We start from the raw sequence: 20,931 nt of genomic DNA on the forward strand, positions 1-20,931 counted from the left end.
CGCCTGGCCCATCTCCCCACTGCTAATCCCACTCAGCCCTGGCTTTCTACCACCTCCCAGTTGGCCTGGTAGCTGAGCCGTCATGCGGCAGCAGGTGGGGGAGGATTCCCCTGTGTCTCCAAATCCTCCCAGAGATGCCACAGCCATCTCCCCCGTCCCTGCCCCCATCCACACCCAGAGGTGCCGCTCACCTCGAGGCCAGGAGCCCCTTGGGCGGCGATCTTCTTGCTTTTCCCTCCTTTCCTCCCTTCTGGTTCCTCAGCCTGTGCTTCCCCACATCTGCTTAGAGCGCCCTGGGCCTGGGAGGAGCCTTTTATTAAGTGAACCCGTCCCACGCACAGCCTCAGTCCTGATTTGGAAAACTTCAGCCCTGGCTACCCTGGCCATTCTGAGAATGTATTACCCTATTTTTTATCTTAAATCCAAGCAAGATGTCAACCAGAGTCCTTGAATCTACCTGTCCTTCATCCCTGGTTTCCCTCCTCTTCACATCCCCAGACCCCCAAGTTTCGGTTGAGTCTCTCCCAGCTGGCAGCCCCATTCCAAGCAGAGGAGACACTGCAGTCAGGACGAGGGTGGTTTGTTACAGGACTGGGTGAGATTAAATCCCAGGGGGTCCTGCCCAGCTAAGGTGCATTTTCCCCTGTGCGTTATGATGTTTTCCTCCTCTCTGCTTTGGTCAACGTCCTACAGGAGTCACTGCTTTGAATCCATTCTGGGATCTCTGGCTTTTAGAACCCATTGCCTGCTCCTCATTCTTTACTGAAACCTGCTCTCAGCATAGCATTGATCGGTACATTCCCATTAAGTTAGAATCAGCTAAACACCCCCAAGATGGGAGAGAGTTCTGTGGGCAGGGACTCCTCCTGGGAGCATGTGAAATTGGGAAACTAAGGAATCTAAGAAGTCTAATATGCAATTTCACACAACTTATAACTGAGAAGTAGCCGTTGTCACCGCACGCTCACCCTCAACATCTAGGGGTGCATATCCCCCCGGCGTGGCCACATTTATGTTAGACTGTCTTCAGTAAAAAGTGTCAAAGCATATGCTAAGTAAGTAGGACATCTCTGTCATCCGCCACACCTGTCTGAGGTTAAAAGTTCTTTTCCTTAACTCGTAAATGATTAAAGACTCAAGCTCTTTTTATGATTTGACCTTGGGATACCACCCCTGAGCATTATTTTATAAACCTGTGAAATCTTGGTATAAAACTGTAGATAGGTGGTTTCCAACATTTAGTGCCTGTGTTAGTCACCCAGCACTGAGGGGGAAAAAAACCACAGAAATCTTCTCAGTGGCATATGCAGCAATAAGCGTTTGTCTCCAGAGCTCTGTGGGTCATCCGGGATTTGACTGATCCAGGCTGGGCTCAGCTGGTCGACTCTGCTAAGGCTGCAGTGGCTCAGTGGCTCTGCTACTCACTTCAGGTCTCTGGACCACTCGGTGGTTTTGCGCTACATGCCTCTCATCCTATCCTCCTTAGACAGCAGGTTAGCTGAAGCTTGTTCTTCTGATGGCAGAGGCAGAAGAGGGTAAACCCCAGTGTGCAAGCACTTTTCAAACCCCTGCTTGTGTCCGTCTACTGACATCCCATTGGCAAAGAAAGTCATATGACCAACCCCAGTATCGACAAAGAAGGACATTCCATCCATGATGAAGCCATAGCAAGTGTGTGGATGGAGAAAGGAGTGAAGAATTGGGGCCAATAATACCACCATGCTCACCTGTGGCACACAGGGACGAGATGAAGGGTTTCTTCTGCCAATTGCTGCTAGCAGAGTTCTGTTGCAACAAAGATGCTACAGGGAGCCTAGCAGTTGGGGGAAACTTCTGAAAGTTAAACAGCCCACAGGCTCCCTGTGACCAGAGAACCAGGTGACCATCCTGATCAGTCCAACTCAGGTTCTGGTGGGGGTGGGTAGCCCAGGAGCCCAAATGAGGAGAGAGTAGGCAACGGAAGTGCAGAGAGTGGTGCGGCCACCAAAGTGCCCTTCCACGGCTAAGGGTGCGAACCGTTATGCTCTGACAGACAGATGCCAAGGAAAGCACTGAGGAGGTCAGAACTGGGGCCAGCCAGGGGAAGACCAGCTTTACCCAAAATCAGAGCAGGAAGGAATACCAAATAGGCAAGGTTGAGACCCTGACTCGAGCCTACAGTTAGTTGGGTTTATACGCTTAAATTAACCATTGGGTAAGCAAGGTTACCCGTGATGTCCTGGTTGCTCATGCCTTATTTATTTATTATTTAAAATGTAGTTTTTATTTATTTTATTTTTTAAAATTTATTTGTTTTTGGCTGCGTTGGGTCTTCGTTGCTGCGCACAGGCTTTCTCTAGTTGTGGCGAGCGGGGGCTACTCTCGTTGTGGTGCGTGGGCTTCTCATTGCGGTGGCTTCTCTGGTTGCAGAGCACAGGCCCTAGGCGCGCGAGCTTCAGTAGTTGTGGCTCGTGGGCTTTAGAGCGCAGGCTCAGTAGTTGTGGCGCACGGGCTTAGTTGCTCTGCGGCATGTGGGATCCTCCTGGGCCAGGGATCAAACCTGTGTCCCCTGCACTGGCAGGCAGATTCTTAGCCACTGCGCCACCAGGTAAGTCCCTAGTTTTTATTTTTATAAAAATAACCAGGTATCTAGTTTAAGAAGTGAAATAAAAACAGAGGCTTATAATGGAAAACAACAGTCTTCTGCTCATCCCTACTAAGCCCTGACTGCTTCTCCCCAGAAACAACTGTTTTAGCTGTGCCTTCTTATCTTTTCCCTACATTTTTTTTTCCAAATTTGTGTCGCTGTTTCTTGATTTTTCAACCTTAGACATAATCTTTTTCTCTTCCTACCTTGGAAAATGAGAATTTAACTCTCTTACATTCTCCCCCATGCTCTACCCACACACATATATTTCCCTTCCCCGCATCTTCCCAATATAGATATTTTGGTTAAATGAATATTTTAGTATTTACATTATTATGACTTATGTAAAACATTTTCACAACTGAGCCATTTAGTATACTGTGATTACAAAAAGTGCAACTTTCATTTCCCTAGGAGCTTTTTTCTTTTTTTTTTTTTTGTCTGTTTGCTTGGTTTTCTACATACTTATCAATAATACAACCCTAGAGGGACTTCCCTGGTGGCACAGTGGTTAAGAATCCGCCTGCCAGTGCAGGGGACACAGGTTCGAGCCCTAGTCCGGGAAGATCCCACATGCTGTGGAGGAACTAAGCCCGCGAGCCACAACTACTGAGCCCATGTGCCACAACTACTGAAGCCGGCACGCCTAAAGCCCGTGCTCCGCAACAAGAGAAGCCACTGCAATGAGAAACCAGTGCACCGCAACGAAGAGTAGCCCCCGCTCACCACAACTAGAGAAAGCCCGCACGCAGCAATGAAGACCCAACGCAGCCAAAAATAAATAATAAATAAAAAATACAACCCTAGACTGTCAAAACTGAAAATTTCACTGATACAATCAAACAGATAAGATAAACTATTGGGTTTTTTGGTTCGTTTGAGACATCCTTCTGGGAATGTTGTTCTGAAAACTCCTTTGCTTCCCTCTGGTGGCGAATTCCACATTGCCTGCATCCCAGGTGTCCATTTTGGTTTATTCTCTTGAGGGAGCATGACTACCAATAGCCTTCTGATAAAAGAAGCATGTGTTCTTGTTTGTCTGAAAATGTCATTATTCTATCTTCATGATTGATAGCTAGATTAGGTGTAAAATTCTGTGTTGGAAATAATTTTCCCTCGGAATGTTTTAGCTTTTCTTTTTTATTTTGTTTTGCGGTACGCAGGCCCCTCACTGTTGTGGCCTCTCCCGTTGTGGAGCACAGTCTCCGGACGTGCAGGCTCAGCGGCCATGGCTCACGGGCCCAGTCGCTCCGCGGCATGTGGGATCCTCCCAGACCAGGGCACGAACCCGTGTCCCCTGCATCGGCAGGCGGACTCTCAACCACTGCGCCACCAGGGAAGCCCTAACTTTTCATTTGGAAATAATTCTAGGCTTACAGAAAAGTCCAAAAACATTACAGAGCTCTATCTAGTGCCTTTACCCAGCTTCCCCTAATGGTAACATCTTACATAGCTATAGTACAGTGATCAAAATTAAGAAATTAACTAAAAAAAAGGAAAGAAAAGAAGTTAACTCTGATGTACTTCTCAGGGTACAACATCAAAAAAAAAAAAAAAGCAAGTAAGTAATTAACGTTGCCACACTACTGTTAACAAAGTGACAGACTTTGGATCTCACCAGTTTTTCCAGTAGTGTCGTTTTACTTTTCCAAGATCCAATCCAGGATCTCACATTATATTTAGCTGCTGAATCTTCTTCATCTCCTACATCTAGAACACATCCTCAGTCTGTCTTTAACAATTTCGAAGAATACTGGTCAATTATTTTGTAGAATGTCCCTCAGTTTGGATTTGTCTGATATTTTCTCATGATTAAATTGAGGTTATGGATTTGGGGCAAGAATACCACAGAGATGATGTGTCCATCTGAGTGCATCCTATCAGGGGTACATGATGGTGCTGTGTACTACTCAGGGTATTCATCTTGATCACTTGACTAAGTAGTTGAGGCCAGGCTTCTCACTGTCAAGTTACCATTTTTCCTTTTATAATGAGTAAATATATTGGTAGACATAATTTAAGACTATGCAAATATCTTGTTTATCCTCAAACTTTCACCTACAGATTTTAGCATCCATTGGTGAATCTTGCCTACAATTATTACTGTAATGTTCTTAATGATAATTTTCTATTTCTCTCATTTCTTTTACATTTATTAATGAAATTCTTTTGTAAGATAGAGCTGTCCCTTCTCCTCCAGGTACTTAGTCATTCATTTATTTACTTGTATCAAAATGGACTCATAGATATTTATTTTATTCTAGAGGTTATAGTACAATTTTATTGTTCAAATTGCCTTCTGAATTTTGAAGGCTTTGCTCTGTTATCCTTTGGATTTCAGTATTACTATTAAGAAGTTTAATAGTAGCCTGATTCTTGACCTTTCATAGTGACCCATTTTTCTTTTTTAGGATGTTCTGAAATTTTACAGTATTGTGCTTTTTTGTTTATCTTTATAACATGCATTTGTATTGGGCACTCCATAGACCCTTTCAAGCTGGAAACTCATGTGTTTTGGGGAAATGTTCATATTTTATTTATTTGTCTGATAATTCACCCCCTCTACTTTTCCCTTCTCTTTTTTTTTTTTTTTTTTGTGGGATACCCATTATTCTGATGCAAAACTTTTGGACTAATCCTCTAGTTTTCTTATGTTTTAATTTCCAATTTTTCATCCTTAATCTTTTTATTCTACTTTTTAGGAGACTTTTGTTTCTACTTTATCTTCCAACTTTGTACTGGCTTTTTCAGTGGAGATTTCCAAGAGCTCTTTCTTGCTTTCTGAATATTTTTTATAGCCATCTAGCTTCATGGCTGTGATATTTTCCCTTATTTCTAAGGAGATTTGCCATTTGGGGGAAGTTTTCTTTTGCTTCCTGCAGTGATCACTCTTTCCTCTGAGTTGTTTTTTTCCTGCTTGTTTTTGTCTCTCTCTCTTATGTTGGAGACTTTTTCTCAGATGTCCTGTCATCCTTTATTGTCTGTTCCTGCAAGGCGTTGAGCAGGATATTCACACTGTGTCAGGTATTACCCAAGGTCCCTTCACGTTGGAGTGATCCAGCAGCCACTGCCTTTACCAAGAGGTGGAGCTTTGCTTCCCCACTAGTGAGATAAGCAGAAGTTGTCTCCTGATGAGATGCAGCATGAAGTAGAGAATGTCACCTATGTGTCTTACCAAAAACATCTGATCTGAATCTAATCGCACCTTTAGATCTAACTTCCACTTGACAGGATTTACAAGAGATGTGGGGACAAGTTCAAAGACAGAAGACCCAATCAGACAAATCAGCTGTGAGACACTTCTTCAGTTAATGGCCTGGTCCCTTCAAAAAGTCAACATTGTGGGGCAAACAAAAGGAAAGAGGACTGTTCTAGGAAGGAGAATAAAGAGACGTAATAACCAAATGCAATGAGATTCTAGGGACAGTGGGGGAAATTTGAATGGATTGAATGGATTTTGAATTTTAAATGGATTAATATTAGAATATATTTGGAAGCTTTTGCGGTACGTGGGCCTCTCACTGTTGTGGCCTCTCCCGTTGTGGAGCACAGGCCCCGGACGCACAGGCTCAGTGGCCATGGCTCACGGGCCCAGCCGCTCTGCGGCATGTGGGATCTTCCCTGACTGGGGCACCGGTGTCCCCTGCATCGGCAGGCGTCACCAGGGAAGCCCTGGAAGCTATTTTAAATTTTCTTAGGTGTGATGCATTTGGGTTATATAAGATCCTTATTCTTTGAATAGAGATACTGAAATATGTAGAGGTGAAATATCATAATGTCTGCAGTCATTTTCAAATGGTTCAGAAAATACTGTACGTACACCTATATCTAAAGATAAAGCATATATGTTAAAATATCAACAATTGTAGAACTTAAGAGGTGGGTATATGGGTGTTCATTATAGTATTTTTAAAATTTTTCTATATGTTTACATTTTTCCGTGATAAAAATGTAGGTGGAGGAAGGAGGGAGATACCAAAAAGCTGCTAGAAGTTTGTGTGAGTCCTGGTACATGGGCAGGAAGGGCTCCTCAACTGGTGAGGCAACTGTTTCATCCAGAGACCTTCACATGTCAGTGTTGTGTGTCTTCTCTCCAGCCAGTCAGTTCCCGGAGAGGGGCTCCCAGTGCCTCCCTGGGGTTTGGGTCAGAAGGGCTTGCTAATCACGGTGAGGCTGTGTAGAGCATGGTTTGTGGGCCACACCCCTGCAGAGGTTCACATTCTGCCGTGTGACCTGGGACAAGTTATTTAACTTCTCTATGCCTCACCTGCAAAATCAGGTTACAAACTTTCACATTGTTGGGGGATTACGTAAGCTAACACACCTTCAACATTTAGACCAGTGCCCGATACAGAGTTAAGTCCTTTGACTAAACACACACACACACACCCCTCCCAGCCCCCACCAACTTGGGTTTCTACTTTCTCTGATCTGTGAGGTCTCTTTGTATCTTCTGCAATTTTAGTGCTATCTCAAGCCTGCTATATGCACTTCGGCTTTTTCTCTTTCCTTGTGGGGTTTGGCCTTTTTTTAAAAAAATCCCTTTACTGTCCCTCCAGTCAGGTTTGGGGAGTTAGCAGAGTTACATGTATGTGTGCATTTCACAACGTTAAACCACAAGTCTCAACAGCTTGCTTGCTTTCTTTGTCTCTCCTAAAGCCCCCCTTCCGTACATTCATCATATTCTAGCCTGAACTCACAGAGTGTTGCAGGCAGAGCCAGGGGAGTGAACGCCAGGCTTCTTAGATTGGAACCAGCTCCTAATGTTCTATCTAGAAAATGCTGAGAAGCACCTCAGGATAAACCTGCTGGTTGAGTGTTCCATGAGCTCCTTTCCGGAATCTCCTGAGTCACCATCACTGGCAGAGGGGAAGGAAGGGTTTGTGGTGGAGCCACCCTGAAGCTTGTGTAAGAAGCTGTGGCCCATGGCTGTGTCAGCACCAAACAGCCAGCAGGCTTCTCGCCCCCCCACCCAGAGCTCCTGATTCCTAGGGGTCACCCGATCGACCTAGAGAACTTGATCCTGTCTTCACAGTGGTAGAAGGGGGCACCTTTGCGAATGACTTGCTTGAAGAGTTTGGAATGCTGGTTTAAAAGAAAGAATTCCTCCCCAGGTAGGATTAGGCCCACGGAGTTTTGTGATCCTCTTCTGCCTGGGTCATGACGTTGCCCTTTTAAACTCAGAAGCCCCACTTGAAGTGTAGGATACATTTGAGGGAGAGTGGCTTCTCCAGTTACATCTGAAGCCGCCTTCTGGCTGGTCGTCCCTTGGACTTTAGCGCTTTCTACTGAACGGTAATAAAGAGCTTGGGCCGCTTATTTCCATTTTCCATTCCCCTCCCGACCCCAGATCCATTCTGCAGACCTGCCTGCTCTATTCCATGCCCTGGGAAGGCAACTGCTGATAGAGACACTGGACTGAGATGACAGGGTGGGAGGAAGAAGAGGCCAGATGATTCTCTGCCCACTCTCAGCCTAAAGGGGTGCTCCTGACCCAGCCCCCTAGTTCTGCACTCCCTGGCTCGAGGCCACCTTTTCCAAGTGCCTGAGAAGATGGTGGTCCACACACCTAGACCCTCCCTCCTGGACCTTCTTTCTGCATACAGTAGGTCCTTGCTGTGTGTACAGTGAGGGGGGCGGGCACGTTCATCCCAGCCTCAGGCAATCTGTGAAGTCTGGTTCATTCCTTTTTGGCAGCCCCCGTCTCCGCGACCACACTTTTTTTTCTTTTAGCTGCATCACAAGGCATGTGGGATCTCCTTTCCCTCATCAGGGATGGAACCCATGCCCCCTGCATTGGGAGCGCAGAGTCTTAACAACTGGACCTCTAGGGAAGTTCCCCCACCTCCTATACTTCTTTCAGCCGTTCTCAACATTTAGCTTTGCTTCCTTTACACAACCTCTTCTGAAAAGACCCTGACAATTCATTCACATTACAATGCCAATAACTATCCCTGCTACCTTTCTTCTAGGGATATTTTCTTTGAAAAACCGAAGTCCAAGGGATGAATCTGTAACTGTTGAATTTCAGAGAGGAATAGAATTGAGGGTGGGATTCAACCCCCCATCTTCTCAAATCATTCGTCTGTCTATTCAGTCCACCAGGCTTTGCAACGGGAGGGTGCATTTAAAGTGCGTGGAAGAGATACTAATTCTGGGCTTTGGCTACTCGAATTAAACGTGCTCTGGCGTGGGAAGGCCAGGGGAGAAGCTCTAGAATGGGGATGTTAAATAGAAGTGGTAGGGAAGAGGGTAGAGGCTAAGTGTCCAGAGTTCAGACATCAGAAGAGCAGTCTAGGGCTCTGCACCCCTAACCCCTGTACCCTTCCACCAGCCTTGGCCCCCTCTTCACCCCAGAACAAGTCTGAGTCTGGAGAATTCTGAGGGTGGGAGAGGGATCTGCAAGAAAAGCCTGGGCCCCCAGAGCTCGGCTTCATTTGCATTTGTAGCGTGCTTCAGTGTGGCGATATTAACCGCTGTCCCTTATTGAAAGCTAGACTGTATGTCGAGGGCAGGGACAGTGCCTGTATCTCCTCCATCCTTGTAGCCCTTGCACGTTGCTCAGTGTTTTGCACATAGTAGGTGCTCAAGAGATACAAGCTGCCTTGATGAACACATTATCTCGCTGAATTCTCATAAGAACTTTGCGAGGTGCCCCCTATTATCACTCCCATTCTGTAGATGAGGTGGCTGGGGCGTAGTTGGGTTAAATAATTTGCCCAGTTGGTGAGTTATAGAGTTCCTGTTCTAGTCCGTTCTGACTGACTTCAAGGCCAGACTCGAAGCCTGTGGGCACAGGCCAAGCGCGTTTAGACGGCACCAGCTTGAGCAGAGGATGGGGTTGCGTCTCCATCTTGGTAGCAATTCTCTCATGGAAGAATTTTCATAACCCTGAAAATCCTTATATATGTTTCTCTGAATCCTTTATATTTCTCCTCCAGGCTAAGCCAACGCTTAGTGCCATATGAAATTGAAGTTTGTGGAATATGAAAAAAGGTAGAACAAACATTGCAAAATGATATGGTGTCATGTTCATAATCCGGAGATAATTTTTAATAATGTTGCCTCCTTTTTTGGGAAGAATTGGAAGTGCTTTGATGAGAATTAATTAGTTTAGGTTTGTAATTTCATGCTTGAAGTAAGCTGCAAAAATGCCCATGGGTCCCAGGTTGCTGGAGGGGACCAGGGTGAGGGAGAAGGATTCATTATTAGGTTTTTAGCTTGAAATCTGAGGCAGAACAATACCATTTCTCATGGAAAAATTTTAAATACTTTTCCATAGCCAAATTTCCTTGGGGGTGAATATATCAGAGGAGTGGAAATCAAGACAATGAGGTAAAAATAAAAGACTCCTTTTTTCCTTTCTAAAATTATTTTGTTTTTCCTGAGCCACTGCTTTTACGAGACGTGTGGGAAGGGAATACAGGGGTGACACTTCAGTGCACCGAGAAATGCTTCTCTCGGTGAGTTCAGAGGCAATCACAGGATTCTGATCACAGGTTTCCATAATCCTGTGGGAGAGGAGTGCCACAGGTATCATTCCTAATTAAGTGCCCTCCAAAACCTTCTAGGAGGCATTCGGGGTGATTACTCTTCACCCATGTCTTGTTACTAATCATGGGTGCGATCAGGAGCTCACAGAGCCAGGCCAATGGGATCTGTTAGGAAAAGAGAATTAAAAACAAATCTGCCAACCCAGCAAACCTTCTCCACAAAGGTAGGAGAGAAAGAAAACAGTTTTGTTATTGAATAAGCATCAAACCAGAATGCAATGTGCAGCACAGGCAATCAGCTAAGAGACTGCAGAGACAGACAGGAATCTCAGCCTTTTGTACAGGCAGGCAGACACAGGCCCTTACCTACACAATAACAACCAGTCCTCACACCAAGTTCATCCTGGATTTGCCTGGTAATTGGGGTCACCATCTGTGTTACCTAATTGGCTTTAACCTAAAGAAAAACCAGCTTCTCCTATCTTTATGACAGGAGGTAGTTTTGCAACAAGGAGCAAGGCTCCCACCCTCCCACAGAGATGGGAGAGGGGCCCTATCTCCCTTGATGATGGCATTTCAAAGGGATGGCTCCCTGGTCCTTGAGAAAGACAGTCCTAAAGCTGGCAGGAGTCTGAGTTAGCTTTTTAAAAACTTTACATACCTTTCAAAGAGACAGAGAAAAGAACTTAGAGTTACCAGTTTTCTCAAGTGAATGCTCTAAAAAGAGGGAGGAAGGAGAAGCATCTTCCCTTATTTTCAACAGGGAGAGCTAAGCCTCTTATTTTTCATCTGTATTTGCCCTTTCAGGCCCAAGAAATGGCAGGAATGGGATCCCCACCTCCCGCTCACTCAGGGACTCTCCCACCTTGACCCAGGCTCTGCGGCAAGAGGCACAGCCTGGACAATCTCATTGCTTGACTGCCTTGCCTCTGTCCATCTTTGGGGCTGGGGCTTCTGGAAGGGAGCAGTACCCCGCTGGTGTTGAGTTGCATCAGGTGGGTTCTGGGGAAAGTACGAGTCTTTTGTGAGGTGACCTCACCGTACCACCTGAGGTTGCAGCCAGGACACTTGAGGTGTCGTGCATTCTAAAATCTGCCTGGAGGACGGACACTTCCCTGGTGGTGCAGTGGTTAAGAATCCGCCTGCCAGTGCTGGGGACATGGGTTTGATCCCTGGTCCGGGAAGATCCCACATGCCGCGGAGGAACTAAGGCCGTGCGCCACAACTACTGAGCCTGTGCTCTAGAGCCTGGGAGCCACAGCTACTGCGCCCATGTGCCACAACTACTGAAGCCCGTGCACGCCTAGAGCCCGTGCTCCGCGACAAGAGAAGCCACCGCAATGAGAAGCCCACGCTCTGCAATGAAGAGCAGTCCCCCGCTCGCCGCAACTAGAGAAAGCCCGCACGCAGCAATGAAGACCCAATGCAGCCAAAAATAATTAATTAGTTAAAAAAAAAAAAAAAACCTGGAGAGCGAGAAGGAAGGCAAGGTCCCAGCTCACCACGTGCTGAGGATGGGGGCCTAGCCCACTTTAAAGAACACAGCTTCCCCCAGCCCCAGTGGGAGGAGATGAGTGTGGAAATCTGTGAGGATGGACAGCTGAAACCCAAAACTCAGCAGGACCAAACTAAACCCCAACTCCTGCAGTTCTTACTTTCACCAAAGGATTGCTTCTATCCAAGAGGGGAAGGAGAAACATCTTCAGAATCAATGAGTCAGAAAGGGAGGAACTCAACCCATATTCAAAGGGGTAATCAGCTCTCCAACGTGGAACAAATCTCACTCTATACAGTGTTTGCGGAGAAGAAAACCAGATTCCTTTATATATAAGGAGGAAACAGATTCGTGCTTTTCAGCCACATCTGCTCACGCACCTCCTCACTCCCGCTCGTGGGTTAACGGGAGGCTGATGGACCTGAAAGGTGTGGGTGAATTGGAACACGCAAAATACCCCTCTCATAAGGAGAGCACCTTTTAAAAAACAAAACAGAAGGCATGATTTGTTTCTTGCTAAGCTTCCCTGTGCTGTAGCTCTGTGATATAAGTACCTGTATACGTACATATGTGTATGTTTCTCTCTGAGCAGAAGAGCAGGAGGGAAGCCCCTCTGTCTGCCCCCACCATGTCCCTGGCGGGCTCTGGCTTGCCTTGGGTGGGGAGGCAAGGGCTGAGGCTACCCTACTGGCCCCTGACTGCCCTCCCCTTCAGTTGGCAGTGGCCATGGGAGTGGAATTCCCAGTCCTACGGGCCAGCTTTGTCCCGTTGCTACTCTTGCTCCCGGCAGGCAAGGCCAGCTACCCCATGGTCTTCAGGGAAGTTTCTGAAAGAGGATGGGATTTCACCCTCCTTCCAGAGCCAACATTACTGGAATGGGAGAAGGAAGGATGAAAGAACTGGAGAGGGCAAAGCCAGGCCACTGCCTGTGTGCCATGGAGCATCCTCACCTCCTCCCTGGCACTGGCTCTGGGCCCTGTGTCTGCTCTCTCTGGCCACCTCTGTGGGCTCAGCCTTTCCCAGGGACCCTGGCAGATGCCTAGTGACATGGCAGATGGACCCTTTTCCACTGTGGAGTCATAAGTGTTGGGTAAACTATAATCAAAAATAATTGTTTTAATGTAGGCTGCCCTTGAGCAAAAAAAAAAAAAAAAAAAAAGGAAATCCTCAAGTGGCAGAAACCAGTTGAAGAGGGAAACCACAGCTGAAGCAGTTGAGTGAAGCCTGGAGTCCAGGGGGATCTTAGAGGAGCCCAATTTAGGCTCGAGGGACCAGGCTGTAGTCATAGCACCTGTACAGGAGATGTGGCCTCACTCTTGCTTGGAGGAGAGAAAATTTTGATCTGAGCTCAGCAAAAAAGCAAGAGCATTGAAGTGGCACCCCTTTCTTAAAAGGGGATTGGAAAATTCTGCCCTCCAGCTCAGCCAGCCATGCCAAAGCAAACGGTCTATCTTGGGAGTGCAAAGAAAAACAGTTGCCTGTCAGAAACCGAATCCCTGGGGCCTGTGCCATGAATGAGCACAGAGTTCAAATTCCTACTACCTGTGAGGTCCGTGAGCCCCAAACAGAGAAAATAACATAATATTTGGTCTAAAACAATTGAAACCTCCAGGATCCTGGTAGACGCTAATGTGAAACCACTGTGTAAAAACTGTCATAACCCAGAGCACACGGGAGTCACACAGGAAAAACAAATCCTACTGAAGATGAGCTCACAATAAAAAATGACAAGTCATGTGAGGAAATGAGTCTCCATGAGCAGAAACCAGCAGATGCCTCCAGAGGGTCCTCAGTGCCTCAAACTCTGCAGATAACGGAACAGTCTGAAAAGAGCTATAAACACATTCGGACCCAGCATTCCAAAAGCAGGGTTCAGAGGTTCTAGCCCCTTCCCAACCTGCCCCTCCTGTGTCCACCTTCTCAGTTCATTCCAATCCCACCTGCCACACAGACTCAAAATCTTGAGCACCTTCAAGTTCTTCCTTTCTCAGCCTTTTGTCTTAAAAATGGCTCTCAATGTCCTTGCCTCCCTCTCCTCTCCTCTGTGACCATGATGGGCATCTAGCTGGGCTGTCCACTTTTCCGTCCCCAGCGTCCCCCCTTCTCTTTATTTCACCTCCACACTGCCACTAAATTAGCCTCTTAAATGGAAGCCAGATGGTTTCACTTCTCTGCGACAAACTCCTGATTATGAAAGTCTAAGCCTTCCTTAATTTGGAGCTAAACTTTCTTTCCAGTTTTGTTTCCTGTTATAATATATCCTACCCCTCACCCCAACCTCGTGTTTCAGCCTTTCTGGTTTGTTTGTCCTTCCTATACTCTCCCTCATGCCTCCAAGCTGTCTCTTCCCTCTGACTGGGCTGCTCTCCCATCTCATCTGCCTACTGAAGGTCAACCTTGGCTTCAACCTTCTAGAAGCATGATGTCGTGGGAAAATGCAGGCATCATCAGGGCTAGAATATCTGGTTTCGAATTCCAGAAATGTCACTTAAGAGCAGTGCCTCAGGCAAGTCACAACCTCTCTGAGCCTCAGTGTCTAATTATATAAAATGGGAATGATCCCTACTTTGCAGAGTTGGGAGAATTAGAGATAATCTCTGTAGAGCACTGAGCATGGAACCAGCCCCAGTACGTGATCAGTAAACAGTAAACTCTCAACCTCTCCTTTTTTTAATTTTTTTATTTTTTTGCGGTACGCGGGCCTCTCACTGTTGTGGCCCCTCCCATTGCGGAGCATAGGCTCCGGACGCGCAGGCTCAGCGGCCATGGCTCACAGGCCCAGCCGCTCCGCGGCATGTGGGATCTTCCTGGACCGGGGCATGAACCCGCATACCCTGCATCGGCAGGCGGACTCTCAACCACTGCGCCACCAGGGAAGCCCAACCTCTCCTTTTTTATGGGAGTCATGTCCTCCTGCTTCCCCATCTAGAGGACCATGAGGCTGGAGTCTCCTTTGTCTTTGCATCTTTGCCCTTTTCTGTGTCTAACATAGGAAGTCTTGAAACACATTGATTGACACGTGGTGGAAAGAACTAGGCACACCTAACTTGATGTTAGAAGGGGAGACTTTGGGTAGAGGGACCTCTCAGATGTTGGAGTGATTGTGTCACTCCAGAGAGGGCAGAACCACCATCAGGAGTTCTAAGGAGGCTGATGGTAGCCCAGGATGGGAAGGAATATCCAAATTTAGAGCTGATTAACACGAGAATAGGTACCAAATGGAAGTTACTTGCCATTAAAAAGTATAGAAAGTATTCCTGGGTGGAATGAGGTATAAGACCAGATCCGTGATTCTTATCTTAGGGAGTCACAGGTACCTTTGAAAATCTGACAAAAGTTATGGATCTTCTTCCCTAGAAAAATGGCCCAAAGCATAACATTTTGCACATAATTTCAGGAGCTTCATGGATCTTAGGTAACGTCACCTGAAAACGCTTCGGCTTTCCCTTTCACTATTAATAGTGAGAGGTGCATTGCTGTTATACATATCTTCAAAATTCACACCTGCCATCTGGAGGTCCAGCTTCATATCTAAAGCTCATTGCCTTTTGCCACAGATTCAATACTCGGCATATTTTTTGATAAAGTGGATAAATAAATGAATGAAATCATTGATTAATCTGATCTTCAAGGAAACCTGTGTGCTTGAAGGAGAGAGAAAGAGAAGGAAAACAGAAAGAAAACAATGAAGGGTTTTAGAGAAAGACCAGTACAGGATAACAAAAAGTTGGAGATGGGTTAATCAGGGTCAAAGAAGAGGATCAATTTTGGAAGGCCTGAACTCCTGGCCTCTGCCCAGGGCTGAGCGCCCCGTTGAACTTCTAAACCCAAGATCCTGCAGAAGCAGACTCCATCCTGCTGGCCCTGACTCCTTGCCCTCAGAGTGATGGTGACACATACCCAGGGGCTCCCGGGGAAAATCACTCATAAGATCATGCCCACGTCCAGGTGATATTCTGATTTGATTTTGAAATCTCTTTCCCTCTGTGAATTTAGGTCTTAATTCTGCAACCACTTTTTCTGTTATTACAATTGCTTAGTTCAGACGTGGTAATGAGTTACTAAATGAAGTATGCTGAGGTTTGCTTTTTCCCTCAGAGTATCATTATTCAAAGAATAGTAAAAAAAAAAAAAAAAAAAAAAAAAAAAAAAAGAATAGTTGATTTTCAACACAAACACCGAGTCCCAAGAGGAAAATATGCTGTCCGAGCGCAGGGGGATTCCTTGTTTGAGAAACTGAATTTGAGATTCTCCAGGATTAGCTGGTCTTCCGATCCACATGAGCGAAGAAGACAGGCTGCTCTGCCCCGGTCAAGGCCTCTGGCTCTCCCCACAGCCTGCCCCCTGCGCGCACCTGGAGTTACAGTGGTTGTGGGATTTCAGGAGGCGCCTCAGGCTCTCCAGGGCCTCGGGCAGCCCCTCTCCAGTGAGGGCGCTGCAGCCCTGCAGCTCCCAGCAGTGCCCCTGGAACCTGTGCAAGCCCAGCCTGTCTCTGATCTCAGGCAGCGGCAGGGCGTGGGCTGCCTCCTGCTTGTTGGCCAGCACCAGGAGGGGCACGCTGGCCAGGTGGGGGTCAGCCAGGGCCTCGGTGAGCTCAGCCGCTGCCTCGGGCAAGCGGGCTTCGTCTGTGCTGTCCAGCACGAAAATGAGGATGTCCGTGCCCTCCAGGTAGTCCTTCCAGCTGGCCCTGAGCTGGCTCTGCCCCCCGACATCCCAGAGGGTCAGAGACACGTGCCCAGGGGCTTCAAGAGGCTCCACGTTGAAACCCACGGTGGGCAGGGTCTCCACCAGCTGGTCGCCCTTCAGTTTGTACAGGAGCGTGGTCTTGCCGGCCAAGTCCAGGCCTATCATCACCACCCGGGCTTCTGCCTTCTGGCCTCGGGAGTTCACAGACCCCATGGGGGCCACTGCCAGACCCTAGGGGAGAAAGGCCGGGTGCACACATCAGCCATTCTTTTCAGAAGAAACACAAATCCTTGTGGGCACATGGGAGAAGAGCTTCTACGCCCGAGTAGGAAAGTATCTTTACAGTGTCATATTTCAAACAAAGGCCTGGGCTTCGAAAGGGCAGGGAAGTAGGGGTGTGTGAGTCAGCATCCGCTGACCTATCTCTGGGGGGTGCCCGCTGCAGAGAAGAGGGCAGGGCCTCCCCCTAAAAGACACGGAATGTGGGCTCACATTCCTTGGGAGTTAAAGCAGGGAGGCACAACGAAGTTCCAGTTAGACAAACTGAAAGATGTTTCAGTTCTTGCAGGTCTGTGGCTTCTAGCCTCTGTTTTCCTCCTGTAAGCCTAAACCCCGAAGGGGAAGCTATCTTGGGGTCAGTGCACTGATGGAGGAGGGCAGTCGGCTCATGGTAACTTCTGCTTCCTTTGCTCCCCCCCCCCCCCCACAGGACCAGGCCGCATCCTGTAAACAGTGCTATTTATAAATACTGTTGACCTTGGACACATGTACGGCTCGGAGCAAAGTGCTTTCCTCCAGTGTCTTACTAAGGTAAATTCCCTCCAGGACATTACACAGGTTTTTCAAGAATCTCAAATTTTAAGACTAAGACCTGTTCCCACCTTAGTCCAGGGAAAACTTGGCTGGAACAGGGGGAGGGACATCTCACACCCAGGGGAGTATATTTCAGCTGCCCCTGGAGGAAAATAAGATAGCCTCTGTTCATTCCTCATGCCAGGGGTAGAAGAGTGAAATTAAAGTTACCTCAGTGTTATTAGGCTGCGGCCGAAAGCTCCCCCTCTGTGGTGGTCTTGCACCTGCAGCTGCGCTCAGTCCTGAGAGCGAGATGGGAAACGAGTACAGTGACTGTGGCCGGTTCTCCCTTTTTGTGCTTCCTTTTCCCAGATGCTTGGGGGCGGGGCACAGGCTCCGCAGCCCCGCCCTCACCCCTGGGGCTCCCTGAGCAGAGCAGTCCTGCTGAGGATGTGCCACAAAGATGCCCCCAGCCAGGCCCAGAGCCGACTCCCCGGTTCTTGGCCGTTCAGACTCCATATGCAGGAGGGAGGGCACCCAGCTCAGCACCGTGCCGTGGTCCGCTGATCTCCTGCTGTTCCTCTCACAATCCTGGGATCCCCTCGGTGGAGAAATCTGAGAATCAGACCTCTTCCTTCAGCTCATGCCTCAGTGTGTTTCTGGTGCCTGGAGATTCTTTCATGTGCTTGGAACTATATGTGCTTAAAAACTGCCTAAGTAGGATTAAACCATTCTTAAAAAATAGGTTTAAATGTTGAAGGTAAACCAAAATAGGTATATATATATATACTGAAGGTAAACCATAAAAATCAAAAAGTTGTGTTAATGGGTAGAACTATGCGTGATTAAGCTCATTGCTTAAATTTTTTTCTTGAACAGTGTAATTATGTTTCTCCCAGTAAAAATGATGCCTTCAGAAAATAGAATTTTGAAAAAGTTGGCCAGTCAGAAGCCCTTGTTTCTGTAGCAGATTCTGATTTGCATCTGGAGCTCCAGTGATTTGGCTCTCGTAACCAATGACAGTTCTCCTTTCTGGCACATTCTTTCATTACAATGTCAAGAACCAGGTTGGGGCGTGTGAGTCTCTCATCTTACCAACGAAGAAACAGGCTCAGACAGGATACATTATTTGCTCATGGTCTTGCTGAGATTTATAATTCGTCTCTTTCTCTTTCACCATGTCGTGTTACTCATGGAGAAAGTGCTTTGCAAATGGCAAACACCTTATTGTAACGGTTGTCATTAGGCTGCTATATTTTAATAGGAGGAAGCGATTGGGAAAAATCAGAAACCCGGGCGCCACTGTGTCCTGTTGATTTATAGCCAAGGAGCCTAGGGCTGTGGTGTCAGTGGATGGAAAATTAGTAAGAGACATCATCGGAAAGGGGGGTTCTGGCTAAACTGACCTAACAGAGTCGTCACTAAAGACAGGCCAGGGTGATCAGACATCACCTGGGGGTTGGTGGAGAATGAGGAACCTGGTCAGATATCGAGGGTGGAAATTCTCATTAAACAGACTTCGCAGGGTTCTTGCTAAAACTGGATTTTATAAGGAAGTGCACAGTCTCAAAGCGGTAAAGGACTGTCTGGAGGGGGGCTTGTCCATCTCACGCATGTGCTGGGCAGTTAGATGAAGCCGTGACCCAGCCCTGTCCAGGCCTGGCTGACAAATCAGTGGGAATCCTGCAAGGAATCTGCCAGGACTTTGTAGGAGGATTGGGGCCGGCAGAGGATAAGGATATAGCGGGCTAAGGATAAGGTGTGCATGGGGGCTGAGGGGCCAGGGATGATACTCTGGCCCTGGTTCCCCTTGTCTGAGCCCAGGGGAGAAGGGAGTCTGGCAGACTGAAGAAGCCATTGACTTGAGGGGCTCAGAGGCACCATACCAGGCTGCTTGGGTGCTAAGTGCCCCCAGGTGACACAGTGAAGGGAGAGGCACTCCCCCTGCCTCCTGCCCTGAGGATTCCAGGGAAGCCTGGGGCCCCAGGGCCAGCATGCACGCCATCTGGAAGCCCAGCTTTGGTACTGACAGTCAGGCTTTTAGAGAAACATCGCCCTCTAGGGTCTAGACAGGCATTCAGGGGGAGGACCCCTGAGCACTGACCAGTCTCTCCTGGAAATAAAGGAGCCTTTCCTGAGGGCTAAGGTCCCTATAATCTGGAGAAGGTGAGAAGCAAGGAAACAGCGATTACGTTGAATGGGGCTCTAGTTCTACCCGGAGGCCGTGTGGCCCGAATTATCCCTGTACATTCCAACCCCATCCCTTTGGCTCAGCAAGCAGGAAAGCTTTTCATTGGACGCCCTCGTGTGGGGAGCTATAGAAGGGCTGCTGATAGAAGGGCCGCTGACCTGGGAGGCAATGAAGAGCAGAAGGTAACAGAGTGGGTTTTGGTTTGGGACCATCTGGGGGCACACTTGGTCTCCACTACTTATTTGCTGTGTCACCTCATGCATGTTCCTGAATTTCTCTGTGCCTCCGTTTCTTTATCTGTAAAATGGAGATGATGATAATACTATGGTACCTAACTTGAAGGGTTATTGGGAGGATTGCATAAATTAAGGCACATCACTAATTACTCACATCAGGGACCTAGTCCCAGGTTAGTACTGTGAAATAAGGGAAGGGGAGCCATCAAAAGCAGAGGCGTGGTTGGAGAGGGACATGCAGCTCTGTAAGCCTGTGACTGCAGCTTCTAGAACTATAATAAAGACGGGTGTCTCTTCTGGGCTCACTGATACCAGGAGAGACAAGGGTCATGGGCCCCCACCTCTACTGTCCCTAGAACTTAGGACTTCCCATGATGGCCACTGGATAGCGCCCCATGGTTCAGAGAACGAGTTTAGAAATCTATTTTTTGCCAATTCTTGGGCAGATATTCAGGCCCGGAGGATCAAGGCATACTCTCTGCACTCACAAAGAAATGATTTATAGGCCAGAATGCTATTTCTTACATTTCCAATGGGATCTATTCGGCCCAAGATCAGGGACCAGTTTTCCATGCAGCACACCTGGAGAAGGTGTGGGAGGAGGGGAGACGTGGCGGATGCACAGGTGAGTACATCAACCGTGGAAGCTGCGTCCCAACAGGCTGTTTGGAAACAATGGAAAGTTGGTGGATTTTAAGGGACTGTTTATCATGGAACAGAGCCTGGTGACGGCTTTCTTTTCTCCTCTCTACAGTTAGGTTCAAAGGGAGAAAGTGCTAGAATCAGAGCTTTGTTCCCCTGGAAAGTGCTGGAGAAACACTGACAAATTCCTCCTTCCAGCCGTCCTTTTCCTGGGCTGCATGGGGGACCCTGGCTTTCTGTCTGTCTGTTACAGCCTCATCTTTCTCTAGTCTCTCACTTTCTCAACTTGGCAATACCCAAGTAAGTAAGTGGTTTCCAAGGACTGCATCTTTCGAAGATCAGGTGGGGTTTTTTTGGTTTTTTGTGTGTGTTTTTTTTGCGGTACGCGGGCCTCTCACTGCTGTGGCCTCTTCCGTTGCGGAGCACAGGCTCCGGACGCGCAGGCTCAGCGGCCATGGCTCACGGGCCCAGCTGCTCCATGGCATGTGGGATCCTCCCGGACCGGGGCACGAACCCATGTCCCGTGCATCGGCAGGCGGACTCCCAACCACTGCGCCATCAGGGAAGCCCCGAAGATCAGGTTTTATTCATTTATATTTTCAAGCTCTCCATACAAAATTCAAAAGGTACAAAAGGGTCAAGTGTCAAGGAAGTTTCCCTCTCACCCCTGTCCTCCTGCCATGCGGGTGCTTTCCTGGGAAAAGAAACCCACATCATCGGCTTCTTAGATATTTTCCCAGAGACAGCCTGTGCACATGTAAGCAAGTATG

The 20,931-nt window shown here is 47.7% G+C and overlaps 1 protein-coding gene across 1 annotated transcript; it reads right to left on the bottom strand.

The window, feature by feature from the left end:
• Positions 1–15,763: 15,763 nt before the first annotated feature.
• On the bottom strand, positions 15,764–17,537 carry ARL11 (ARF like GTPase 11). Its single transcript, XM_059996179.1, has 2 exons — positions 17,324–17,537; positions 15,764–16,531 (listed from the first exon to the last, which is right to left on the bottom strand). Exon 2 carries the CDS (start codon positions 16,511–16,513, stop codon positions 15,926–15,928), a length of 588 nt encoding a protein of 195 aa, XP_059852162.1. The 5' UTR covers positions 16,514–16,531; positions 17,324–17,537; the 3' UTR covers positions 15,764–15,925.
• Positions 17,538–20,931: the final 3,394 nt, after the last annotated feature.

Source organism: Delphinus delphis, chromosome 18, assembly GCF_949987515.2.
Source record: "Delphinus delphis chromosome 18, mDelDel1.2, whole genome shotgun sequence".
In the NCBI taxonomy this organism is placed as follows: domain Eukaryota; kingdom Metazoa; phylum Chordata; class Mammalia; order Artiodactyla; family Delphinidae; genus Delphinus; species Delphinus delphis.

Coding starts and splice junctions, on each gene's coding strand:
- ARL11 (XM_059996179.1), bottom strand. CDS start 16,513: ATGGGGTCTGTGAACTCCCGAGGCCAGAAGGCAGAAGCCCGGGTGGTG.